The sequence below is a fragment of the Bicyclus anynana genome, chromosome 1 (assembly GCF_947172395.1).
Source record: "Bicyclus anynana chromosome 1, ilBicAnyn1.1, whole genome shotgun sequence".
NCBI classification, from domain to species: Eukaryota; Metazoa; Arthropoda; class Insecta; order Lepidoptera; family Nymphalidae; genus Bicyclus; species Bicyclus anynana.
In genome coordinates this window covers 17,679,496-17,692,733 of record NC_069083.1, presented here as the reverse complement: position 1 = coordinate 17,692,733, position 13,238 = coordinate 17,679,496, and the positions used below count along the sequence as shown (strand labels likewise).

The 13,238-nt window shown below is 37.3% G+C and overlaps 2 protein-coding genes across 2 annotated transcripts in view; one reads left to right on the top strand and one right to left on the bottom strand.

Annotated features, from left to right (window-relative positions):
• Positions 1-5,709, top strand: part of LOC112056765 (cholinesterase) — a 24,825-nt gene extending 19,116 nt beyond the window's left edge. The window contains exons 13-14 of the mRNA XM_052882218.1: positions 1,100-1,253; positions 1,925-5,709. Coding sequence (XP_052738178.1) covers positions 1,100-1,253; positions 1,925-2,104 — 334 coding nt within the window. The 3' untranslated portion in view covers positions 2,105-5,709. The remainder of the gene's footprint in view (positions 1-1,099; positions 1,254-1,924) is intronic.
• The window catches only part of LOC112056766 (uncharacterized), a 22,340-nt gene continuing 14,199 nt past the window's right edge, over positions 5,098-13,238 (bottom strand). The window contains exons 16-17 of the mRNA XM_052882274.1: positions 12,977-13,147; positions 5,098-6,897 (exon numbers count right to left, since the gene is read on the bottom strand). Of these exons, the coding sequence (XP_052738234.1) occupies positions 6,709-6,897; positions 12,977-13,147 (360 nt within the window). The 3' untranslated portion in view covers positions 5,098-6,708. The remainder of the gene's footprint in view (positions 6,898-12,976; positions 13,148-13,238) is intronic.

Sequence of the window (13,238 nt, the reverse complement as noted above, 5' to 3'; positions counted from 1 at the left end):
GGAGAAGCTTTTCAATGTTTTAGGATAGGCAGAGAACCTACAAACCTAATATTATTTAAAGATTACAACAACATACAACACACCAGTTATTAGTCTATTAACTTTCAGAAAAAATATTGTATGCCACTGCACGTAATTAGCGATTGTAGCACTCATGCTGCAATCGCCCTCCTTTTTTTAAAAAAAATAATAATATATGCCATATCTTCTAAATATGACCAATATTCAAATCCCCTGCAACTAGTCGAGAAAGACTGTGTTAGGAGTGGGTACGACAATAGACCCACGGGCGGGGATCGAACCACCACCCCGGTGATGAGTCTGACCGCTCTTACCGTTTAGCTATTGAGATTCCCTTTACATGACAGTAGCATAACTAACTATTGTTAGATATAATATGAGTTTTCTTGTCATTTTAGACCAAATTGTCGCTTGGTAGTTTTTGCTTTTCGACTGTTCTTGGTTTATTTTTATGTTATATTCGTTATTGTACTTGTATTCCTTTGGAATTGCTTAAATGTTTGAATTATTTTTACTCTGTGTACTAAACATTGACCTCAATTAAGCTATTAGCATCGATCTCCTATTAAAAAGTAGATGCACTATCAGCAACCAAAAAACATCCACTTCTTGGCACTCAATTCAAGTAGTCGCATTTGCAAATTCAACCTTAAGCACAATCCTTAAGGTTGATTGTTAACGGAGATCCTTTCTTTTATTCTTTTTTTTACAAGTTGACTACAATCTCACCTGATAGTAAGTGACAATGCAATCTAAGATGGAAGCAGGCTATATTGTTAGGAGAAGGAAAATCCACACCCCTTTCGGTTTCTATGCGACAGCATACCGAAACGCAAAATCGCTTGGCGTCTTTGCCAGTAGGGTGACTAGCCACGGCCGAAGCCTCCCACCAGCCAGACCTGAACCGATTAAGAAAACCTCAATCGGCCCAGCCAGGGATTGAACCCAGGATCTCCATCTTGTAAAATCCATCTAAACTGGATTCCTTTTGTAAATAAACAAATCCTTATAATAATAGAAGCAAAAGATTATAATAGAAGAAAAACAAATAATAATTTATAATATTTATTATCTACAGAGAAAGTGATCGCTACTACAACGGCGACATATTCATAGTGCCCGAGCTAGAGGAGAGCGGCATAGACAACGCGACGCGCTCCAGAGACAACATCTACGAGTATAGAGACGTGCCAGTAAAGAGACCGCACACGCCGCAAACTCTTACAAGAACTGTAAGTTTGACCATAAAAAATCTAAAAGAGTCGAACCAACTGGAAGCTTTCATCGAAATCATTGCCCTTTGAGATGTATCGAAAACATGCATGGGAGCATATTTCTATAGAAAGCTACAGTATCAGCCCCTGAAACCAAGTGGCACTTCGATCCTCTTTCTACGATCGCAAACGCTTCGAAACTTACATATTTTTCAACAATAATTGTTATTGTTGTCTTTATCTAGTCATTTGGAGATGGGTGAAATTGTTAATCTGTTACCATCAAAGTCGAGACGCATTTACTTAAATACCTACACCTAGGTAAAGTGGAGAAAACAATAACGAATGGATTCACTTACGAAAGGAGTTTTTTAAACTATTATCTCCCACGTTTACCTCACATACTCATTATTCATCTTCACAGTAGTCGGAAATTATGTTACCGGGTAAAAGCATATCCAAAATTGTAGACTTTGTACATTTAATTTTCAATTAAAATAAATCATTGAACATAGTACTAAACTATTTTATTTTCTCGCAATCGTAGTGAAAAGCAGAGTGTAACACGTGGGGCTCACACTTATTATAAACTCGGTTTCTATTTAACCTAAAAATACCTTGTATATAATGCGTCTTTTTAGCCCCTTGTATAACAATCTACTATTGATTCTGACTTTGTTCACTTTCAGATAAGCCAGCCCCAAACCCTGCAGTCGTCGCGCGCGCCGTCCGAGGCGTCCACCGAGTCGGCCATATCTCTCAAAGAGAGCGTGGTCTCCAAGACCCCCGACCCTCGCGCGCCGGCGCCGGTCCCTCGCGCCCGCTCTAGGACGCAGCTGGTGCATGGGGTCCCGCAGACCACGGTGTGATGACGTCATCACATACAGACAAGTTAGACGTCCATTTATGTGACGTCATTAACTGGAGTATGTGGAGCCGCAGACCATTGTGATTACGTCATCTCTACCAGACTCTTATGACATCTACTTATGTGACTTCATTCACTGGTACATGTGGTACCGCAGACCACTTTGATGACGTCATCACTACAAGGGTCACTGACACTAATCAGTCGTCTATGTCATGTGACGTCATTAAGGGATTATATGATGCAATTTTATCCTGAGTTTATTACGTCATTTCCCCCTAAAAGAGCATCAGAGAAATGTTTCAATCATTAATTTATATAACGTCATTTTATTCAGAGTGCACAAAAAATTAGTATTTCTATGGCTGCTTGCTTAGTAACTGAGAAGCCTTATATAAAATCTCATAAACAAACTCAAGCTCCGAAAGTAAAAACCTCGGAGGATTTTTTATAAAAAAAGGTCCTCATTGGAGGCGATTTTTTTAATTTTCATAATTTTCATGGAGACTTATATTATAAGGCTCTGTAATAAGAACAACTGTGTTCATAATTGTATAAGATTATTTTTATTTCTTGGCAGCTTTTTTCTATAATTTGTACTTTTTTTGTATCACAAATATTTCCATTTTGTTGTAAGTTATTACCACCGTTAGCGTAATTAATGTTATATTGCTTTACCTCAATTTTTGTAAAGAATGTTGCCATAATTTTGGCTTTAGAATAACGACCTGTACCGTTTTTAGCATAAGAGCATACGGGATCCGTGTCCAAGACATCTGACCTCACGGGAGCCGTGCCCAAAACATCTGTGACCTCATGGGATCGGTGCTTGAGACATGTGACCTCACGGGATCCGTGCCCAAGAGATCTGATCTCACGGGATCCGTTCCCGAGACTTCTGACCTCACGGGATCCGTGCCCAAGACATCTCTGACCTCAAGGGATCCATGCCCGACACATCTGACCTCATGGGAGCCGTGCCCGAGACATCTGCCCCCACGGGGTCCGTGCCCAACACTTATAAACTTCACGGGAGCCATGCCCGACACATCTGACCTGATGGGAGCAGTGCCCGAGACATCTGACCTTACGGGATCCGTGCCCAAGACATCTGACCTTACGAAATCCGTGCCCGAGGCATCTGACGTCACGGGATCCATGCCCAGGGCCTCTGACCTCAAGGGACACGTACACAGGACCTCAAGGAAGCCCTATGTTCGCAAAGTGCGATACTTGCACATTTTTTCTTTTTTACTAATCAAGACATATACATTTACATATTTTTTCTGCGTCTTTATTTTTCTTTTGTAAGCAAAGCCAACATTTTTAATGAAATATTTATATTTTATAAAATTGTAGAATTGTAGAATACAACAAAATTATAAAACATCGCAAATGCAATATAAGTTACCAACTTGTTTGGTTGTTTTAAAATTATAAGTACTACATAGAATGTACCTACGTGTTCAAACACAATTTAACGATCATACAGTTTGATAATGACCTAATTCATGTAGTCTTGAAACTCCTCAAGGTACGTGATGCGGTATATAAACATAAACATAAACATAACATATTATATGACAATAATATATTCTAAAAACTCTATTAACTAATATAAAGGCGAAACTTTGTGTGTGTGTGTGTGTTTGCTCCTCCATTGCGCTGCGGCTACTGAAGAGATTTGGCTGAAATTTGGAATCGAAATAGATGCTACTTTCCCGGAAAAATCCATGGTTCCCGCAGGATTTGTGAAAAACTGAATTCGTCGGCTAGTGCAATAATATCAATTTTCCTAAGTGCTCTAAAAATACTGCATTGTTTATTCTTTTTGATTCTGAACTGTATGATCGCTAAGCAGTGCTCTATACTTCGCTAATGCGTTTTAAACTTTAGTTGCGCTAGTTAAAAACAAAATCGCATAGTTAGACGATGAGATAGGTTGTTTTGTAAATAGACTGAAAATAATAGTAAATGTGAGATGTTATACGACACAAAAAGGAAATGGTGTATGAACATTTATTTTATGCTTTAACTATATCATTATAAATGCGAATGTGAGTCTGTTTGTTACGCTTTCACGTCTAAACCACAGAACCCATTTTAAAAATCTTTTAATTAAAGCCACGTTATCAGCGTGTAACATTAGCTACATTTTATCCCCGTATTCCCATCACAGGAACGGGAATGGTTCATCTGCTAAAAGCGAGTGACATCACCTTTATAGAGAGACCTTTTGATAGGACTTTGTAAACATTCCATGCAATATTGTTATTAGATCTTATTTTTCCACTTTCTTGTACGCGAAAGAGTACATTATAATATTTGTACAAACATAATATTAATTTTTTTTTTATTGGTATAATATACTCCAAATTTATAGTCCGATCTACACGGCTATTCTCTAACGTTGATTTGTATAACTCGCAAGTGCGAGTTTCGAATTCACCGCTGTCTTTCTCATTCTATAGTATCGTGTTAGACAGAGAGAGATAGAGTTGAATTCGAAACTCGCACTTGCGAGTTATAAAAATATCGTTACAGAATAGCCTAGCTGACATTGCAACATGCCGAACTGCGCATTTATTATTAATAGAATAGGATTAAAATAACACAAGCTGGAATGATTAAACTGTATTTCAAATAACTTATTACTCATTCTTAAACAAATCGTTACTTTGGTAGATGGATAATACATTAATTAAATTTACTTAACGCCACATAATAATATGTCAGCCTCCTTTACATAGACCACAATATCAAACCAAACCTCAGAATAAAACCATAATCATTAATAAACAGTACAGATTAAAATATTTATCTGGAAGAAGGAGTTTTTATATGTTGTCTTATGTATTTATAATTATTTAAATAATTAAAAATCTAACATTATATTCCGGCTGGAATGTTTTCGTATACTAACTGTGTCATGCGCATCGTGTTCAGAGTGGACTTGAAGTTTTATATATATATAGACACGTATTATGCTGTACATTTTGTTTTTTTTTTTTTTATTGATAAAGGAATAAAATCGATCATAATTCTTTCATCATCATTGCCCGAGTAAAATTTAGTATTTAAAGTGATAATAATAATATTTTAAGTTAATTTAATTAAACGGTGACTGAACAAGTGAATGAATCGCAATACATAAAAATACGTACGTAATAAACGAAAAAGTATACACTTAGGTATACATTATATTTCCAGTGGTGCCAACATGCAACCAAATGAAGAGAAATAGACAAAATATCGTCCAATGGCGGTGGAGTTGTCGTGTGAATGAAAGAGATCGGTATTTCCGGTTTGACTGCCATTGGCTGAAATTTGTCTATTTCTCTTCAAGAGTTTATCTCGCATGTTAGCGACTGAGCATTAATTCAAGGAATTGCGATTCTAGTTGTCACTTTTGTGTACTAGGCTTAAGTTTGTGTAAATGTTTGTGATTGTCCAACCGTCCATTTATATTAGGCCTTTAGGCCACAGTGACTTGCAATGTATTTAAATTATTTATTTGTATGGTTCTTCATACATCATATATAATAAATTAAATGAAATAACTGCCAGTGTGAATTATATATTTAAAATAAATGACTATTTACAATTTTTATATGTTTTATTTGTTTATATAATAAGAAAACCAATCATATTATCTTATTTAGATTCTATTACTAATCTGAGAAATTTAGATTCACCAGACTAAATATATCTAGAGATGTCTATGAGTGGAATTTCATAGACGTTGTGGGGGCACCAGGGTCCAGGGGATCATTCAGCCGCTGAGTGTCGAATTTAACCTTTATTTGTTTGAGAATTTGACACAGCGGTTGAATTATCCCCTGGGGGTGCCCCTACAACGTCTGAATTCCACTGTATGTCACTTACGCGGGCTACAGATATTTATCTCAAAATATTTCGAATAAATCAGTTTAACTGAAGATGATGACTTTACAGTTAAAACTGCAGGTCTGTAGCTCGTATAAGCGGCGAGAAATCGACGTGTATACACGCCATTTCTATTGCATTGTTATTCTGCAGTTGCCGCCAAGGAATGGTAGTCTATAGTTTAATTTGCAATTCAGTTTGGTACAATATTATTTCGTAATCTATTAAAGCGGGCGATGGAACGAGCTATGCTCGGAGTACAACGAAAGTCATCGACAGCTCAGCGAGTCGCGAAGCTGAATTGGCAATGAGCGGGGCACATAGTTCGAAGAGCCGATGGACGTGGAGGTCCCGAGGAGCTGGAATGGACCCCGCACTAGAAAGCGCAGTGTTGGTCGATTCCCCACCAGGTGGACTGCCGACATCAAGCGAATCGCAGATTGCGCTGGATGCAGGCGGCTCAGCTCCCCCAGCCAAGTGGCACGTCGATTCTCCTTCTAAGATCGCTAACGCTTCGAAAACTAGAAAGATGTTTGGGAATGACATTTGCTATCGACAGGTCACGTGATCAAGTACCCATACTTTTATCTGCGATCCTAAGAAAGAGAATCGACGTGCGACTTGCTACAAGCTGGATCGTGATGTTTGAAAGTCCCTACAAAAGACAGTCCTGCAGTGGACGTCCATCGGCTGATATGATGATGAATCCATTGAAGGTTTTCAATGCTCGCACTTGCATGTGTCTGGGAGCGCGCGCGCAGTGTATGGCGCGCAATCACGGGCGCACGCGCGCTGCGCTTCCGGCGACGATAGTGGTAGCAGTCTACCCGGCCGCTCCGTAAGGTCCACTACGTAGTTCACTCTGAGAAGGCCCGCTGGGTAGTTCAGGGGTTTGTCTAGCTTTTCATTCTGAAACAAGAAACCTTTAAAAAAGGCCGGAAAGGGTGTATCGTGAGATGCCCCGCGCGCACGACTTCATACCCACGCGCACGACTTCATACCCGCGCGCAGTGGCGGGTTTACTTTGCCACCAGTAGGCTATTGAATTTTTGCAGCCCCTACTGAACTCTGAAATTCGATAGTATCTTAGTTCAAATTACCTTAAATCTATACTTATAATAAATCTGTAGAGAGGTCAATTCTGTACATGAAATATATTTCCAAAATAACTATCAGGGGGTGATTAGTGATCGATACTGATGCCAAAAATGCAATCAGTAAAATTTTTGTCTGTCTGTCTGTCTGTCTGTATGTTCTTTATAGAAACAAAAACTACTTAGGGTAGGGGTAGGGCAGGGGTAGGGTAGGGTAGGGGTAGGGGTAGGGTAGTGGTAGGGTAGGGGTAGGGTTGGGATAGGGTAGGGTAGAGGTAGGATAGGGGTAGTTGAAAGTTTACAACGACTTACACGCGGACGAAGTCGCGGGCGTCCGCTAGTTGTGTCAATAAAATTGCAAGCTTTAATATTTTAACAGGACTGTACAGGACGTACGTTACAATATTAAAATTATCGTTACATTTTTTTTATTTCTGTAGAAGAGAAAATTTTCGAGTCAAATTTGGCGCCCCATAAAATCTGCCACCCTACTAAGCCTACTGGTAAATCCACCACTGCCCGCGCGCACATAACGGGAGTGTCATCAACTTGCCAAGCTATATGCATATCTTGGACTGCATTAAAGTTTGACATCGGTTGAAATCGTAAACTAGTTGAATAATAATAGAAATAGACATTCAAAAACAAACCACGAACATTGAAGACAAAATTCAGGAAGCCCGTTTTAAATAAAACCGTCTAGTTGTACCTAAAGTGTTTTTCATATAGCATGGGTACGGTGACAGTTGCCTTAGGACGTCTTTAATACGTACTATTATAGCGAAACGCGGCCAACTTTCAAAAACGAAACGAACACCCGAGTCACCCGCACCATACCTACTGTCTGAAAAACACTTTAGGTACAACAAGACAACCACAGGGCTTGTCTAGGGCAGAAAGCGGGATCCCCCATTGTTGTTTAACGATCAGTCGAAGTAGAAGACTAGAAATTGTTGGGCAGAGCTTGAAGATGCGCACGAGCGATCGATGATCGTGGTGAAAGAAGTAATTGACGAAAACAAGAAATTAGTGAACAACATTTATTCAAAAATGTTTCACCAAAAAATAGTACAATAAAATTTATATGTGGATTAAAATGGATTACATTACAATATTTATATGGAGGCATCTGCACACAAGAAATTGAATTTGACAAGAAGACATTTTGTCACAGACAATTCATAGAGATAGACATTATCTATGAGTTACAACTTCATAGATAATAAATAACAATATCATGACTACAGCACATTATTGTGTTGGGGTATAGATAATTTAATACTTCCCCTTAAACCAATACAATAATAATTTTGTCATAATATATACTTAATTACATCAAAATTTGTTAAACAATTTTGAAGACATTGACATTTTTACAATATTTTAACATTTAAACTTTTCATAAAATTACAATGTTTAACTTTTGACAAAGCTTTTGTTAAAATATCCGCTATCATTTCATTTGTCTGTAAATAGTCAAAACAAATAACATTTTTATATCTTAAGTCTTTCATGAAATGATACCGAACATCTATATGTTTGGTTCTTCTATGACATTCCTTAGAATTCAACAATTTTAAAGCACTTTGATTATCATTATAAAGTTTACATTCTAAGTATTTACCAATAACTTCAAACACAAACTGTCTAATGAACATAATATCTCTACAAGCATCACTCATTGCTATATACTCAGCTTCTGTGCTCGACAATGCCACAATTTGCTGCTTTCGACTTTCCCAATTTATACAGTTATTTCCTATTTTAATTGCATATCCAGTGTAAGATTTTCTATCACTTGGATCATTTGCCCAATCAGCATCAGCATAGGATACAAGATTCATATTTTTACTACAAGTAAAAACTAAACCATGATCAATTGTGCTATGCAAATAGCGTAAGATCCTTTTAGCAGCTGTCCAATGAGCAGGAGTGTAACAATTATTAAACTGACTCATTTTACTACAACAAAATGAAATATCAGGTCGTGTACACACGCTCAAATACATAAGGCAGCCTATTAGTTCTCTATAATTAAATTCACACTGTAAATTACAATTACTGCCATTATTAGTGAATGTTTCATTAACTTGCATAGGTGTGGCAACATTTTTACAATCCTGCATATTAAAACGTATCAACAACTTTTTAATATATTCTGACTGTTTCAATATTAATATGCCTTTACTTCTGTCTCTATAAATATTCATACCCAAACAGTTTTTGACAGGTCCTAGATTCTTAATACAAAAATTATTACTTAAAATATCAATTAAATAATTTTTCTGTATGTCACAATTACTAAATATAAAGAAATCATCAACGTAAACAGCAATTATAGTCAAATTATTATCATGTCTTACATAATATACGCATGGTTCATTTTTAGTTTGAGAATAACCATGTTTAGTCAACAAATCATGAACTGTTTGGTTCCAAGCTCTACTGGCCTGTTTAAGACCATATAAACTCTTTCTTAATAAACATACTTTATTTTTATTATCACATTCAAAACCAGAAGGTTGTTCCATATATATTTTCTCTTGTAAATTACTATGTAAGAAAGCAGTTGTGACATCAATATGATCTATGTCCATATTCATCTCATTTGCTAAACTAAAAAGTATACGCATAGTTGAGTGCCTCACTACAGGCGAAAAAGTTTGGTCATAGTCAACACCAGGCTTTTGATCAAACCCTCGAGCAACTAAACGTGCCTTGAATTTATCAAAGTTCCCTTTTGTATCCTGTTTGACCTTGAACACCCACCTGCATTTGATCACATTATGATTATGAGGTCTATCAACCAGCTCCCAAACCCCGTTTTTGATCAATGAATCATATTCATTTTTCATAGCCTGTTGCCAGTCAGCCTTGTTCTGACTTGCCATAGCATCTTCATATGATTGAGGTTCGTCCAAAACATAATTATGAGCAAAGAGAGAAAGATCTAGTTCATAATCATCATACCTTTTGGGAATGTTACCACGTGTACTCCTTACTGGTCTATTCGGTTCTTCAAGACATTGCTCAGGACTCGATACACCATCAGTCAACTGATTAGGAGATAATATGGTACTCCCAGAGTCAAATGATAAAAATTGTTCATCGGCAGATGTCACTGGATCAGAATTTAAAATACTACTTTCATTTACAACATCATCAGAGAAGGAACCAGAAGAGGAGCGACTAGTATTGGACTCTGCAATACAGGGCGCCTCTTCAACACCATCTGAAGTCACAGAAATATTTTGATTATTATCAAAATTATTAATTAATAAATTATTTTCATTATTTGAATTATTATTCCCTGCACTTTTATAACAGTTATATAAAATTGTATTATTAAAAGTTACCTTATTATTATCATTCGATAATAAATTGAACTTTAAAGATTCAATAAAATGAACATTTCTCGATTTAATAACCTTATTAGGACACTGAGGATCTATTAATCTGTAGCCTTTAGAGTCACTGCAATAACCAACAAAAATGTATTCTTTGGATTTGCTATCTAACTTGTCACGGGCACAACTAGGCACTAGAGAAAAAACTTTGCTTCCAAAAACTCTCAGATGGTCTAAGTTCACTTTGGAACCAGTCCAAATCTGTTCAGGAGTAGCACCGGGCACAGCTGCAGTGGGGGATCTATTTTTAAGATAAATAGCCGTCATGACGGCTTCGCCCCAATAGCGTTTACCTAAGTTTGCCTCCAAAAGCATACATCTCGTTTTCTCCATAAGAGTCCTATTAACCCTCTCTGCAACTCCATTTTGTTGTGGGCTATATGGTATGGTGGTTTGGTGAACAATACCATTGTTAGCTAAATAAATTTCAAAATTTTTGTTACAAAATTCACCACCGCCATCTGTCCTCAAACATTTAATAGAACAATCTAATTGTTTTTCAACTAAATTTTTAAATTTTATAAAATGAAACATAACTTCATTTTTATTTTTCATTAAGTATCCACATGTCTTTCTAGAATAATCATCAGTGAATGTAAGAAGATATTTATGACCTCCCCAGCTGCTTTCCGACATAGGACCACAGACATCGGAGTGTATTAACTCGAGACATCTATGAGCTCTCTTGGCCTTACCTTTGGGAAAAGAAAGCATTGCTTGCTTCCCCTTAATGCAAGACTCACAGTCTTTCAGGTTGCCAACATTGGAAAAATGTACACCATCAGCAAGCTTATCACGAAGTGCACACATACCTTTATAGCTCAAATGTCCAAGCCGTTTGTGCCATAACTCAGATGACACAGCATATGCAGCCTCCGTTGTATTGCCACCTACCATTCCGGAACACTGACGATTAACTTGTGTATTCTGTGAACAATGTTCTGTTAAACCTATCGCTGGCATGACATTCAATTTGTAAATGCCATTACAGTTATTAGCGCTGGCTATGACTTGACCCTTATCATCAGAAATTTGACAAGCATTGTTATCAAATTTCACTAAATAACCATTTTCAGTTAACCTATTAACGGACAGTAAATTTGTTGATAAATATGGAACATACATTACATTACTTATCATTTTCTTAACATTATTAGGAAACATTACATAAACATTGCCAATACCATTACAACTTAATCTTTCATTATTTGCAACCGTTACCATACATTTCTTATTGATATCTAAATCTACAAACCATTGTTTATTCTTGCACATATGAGTTGTACACCCTGAATCAACTATCCAGTCATTAGAGGAAAATGCAGCTAATACAGATGCAGCAGATGTGTGCTCTTTCTGCTTCTTTCTTTCTCTTATCAGCTTAAAGCATTTTGACTTAGTGTGTCCAGCTCGTTTACAGAAATTGCAGATTATCATTTTCTTATTAGTAGCAAAAGCTGTTTCTCCGTTCCCGTTTCCGTTCTTTTGTAATAGGTTATTATTCCTCCTGAAGTCTTCCTGTAGAAGACGGGCTCTAACGGTTTCACTAGTTAAGTTGTCTTGAAAATTCAACGCCTCAAGTCCTGACACCAACGTATCATACTCCTGAGGAAGTCCACTTAGTAGTAGTTCTGCAACCTCTCTGTCATCAACAATCCTTCCTATGTCTGATAATTGTTGTACTGTTGTCATGACTGCGTCAATGTACTCAGCCATGGATTTGAACTCTGTGTAAGACATATGATGCAATTTTCTTAGTAACACTACTCGGCGAAATAGACCTTTATCCTCGAAGGTTTTCTCTAGATTGATCCAGGCTTCTTTAGCTGTTGTAACGTTGCGAATATATTGTACGCAACATGATTTAACGGCAAGACAAATTCTAGCGAGGGCTCGCTGTCCACGCGTAGGATCTTCATCCGTGCCCAAAACACAGCCCCATAGGCCCTCTAAGGTCAAGGCCATGCGCATTTGAAATTTCCAGCAATTATAGGTCGCGACGCCATCCAGTTTGTCAATCGACACACCTCCAGCAAATGTTTGCGTAGTGTGTACATTCTGTACATTTTCATCAGCCATTTTTCTTGTCCTCTAATCGTTATTAAAAATTTTCTACTCACCACGTTATCTGGGTATCATAACCTTTGTTGGGCAGAGCTTGAAGATGCGCACGAGCGATCGATGATCGTGGTGAAAGAAGTAATTGACGAAAACAAGAAATTAGTGAACAACATTTATTCAAAAATGTTTCACCAAAAAATAGTACAATAAAATTTATATGTGGATTAAAATGGATTACATTACAATATTTATATGGAGGCATCTGCACACAAGAAATTGAATTTGACAAGAAGACATTTTGTCACAGACAATTCATAGAGATAGACATTATCTATGAGTTACAACTTCATAGATAATAAATAACAATATCATGACTACAGCACATTATTGTGTTGGGGTATAGATAATTTAATAGAAATTTCTCACCGGGTCTATTTCTGGCACGGCGATCTCGCACCAAGCGTGAGCGCTGGAGCCCCTGTGCAAGGCGCAGGGCAGCCCCACTCTGTCTGCCAGCACTTTGTACAGCAGCGCCCTCTCCAACTGACCCCCACATTTGATAAAGCCCAGACCCACTAGAGGGGAGTTCAGCTCATTCTGAAATTAAATATAGTACCTACCTATCTGATCACAAAAATCATAGGATATATCCTTGTGCCCAAGAACAAATATTTATTTATGATCATTA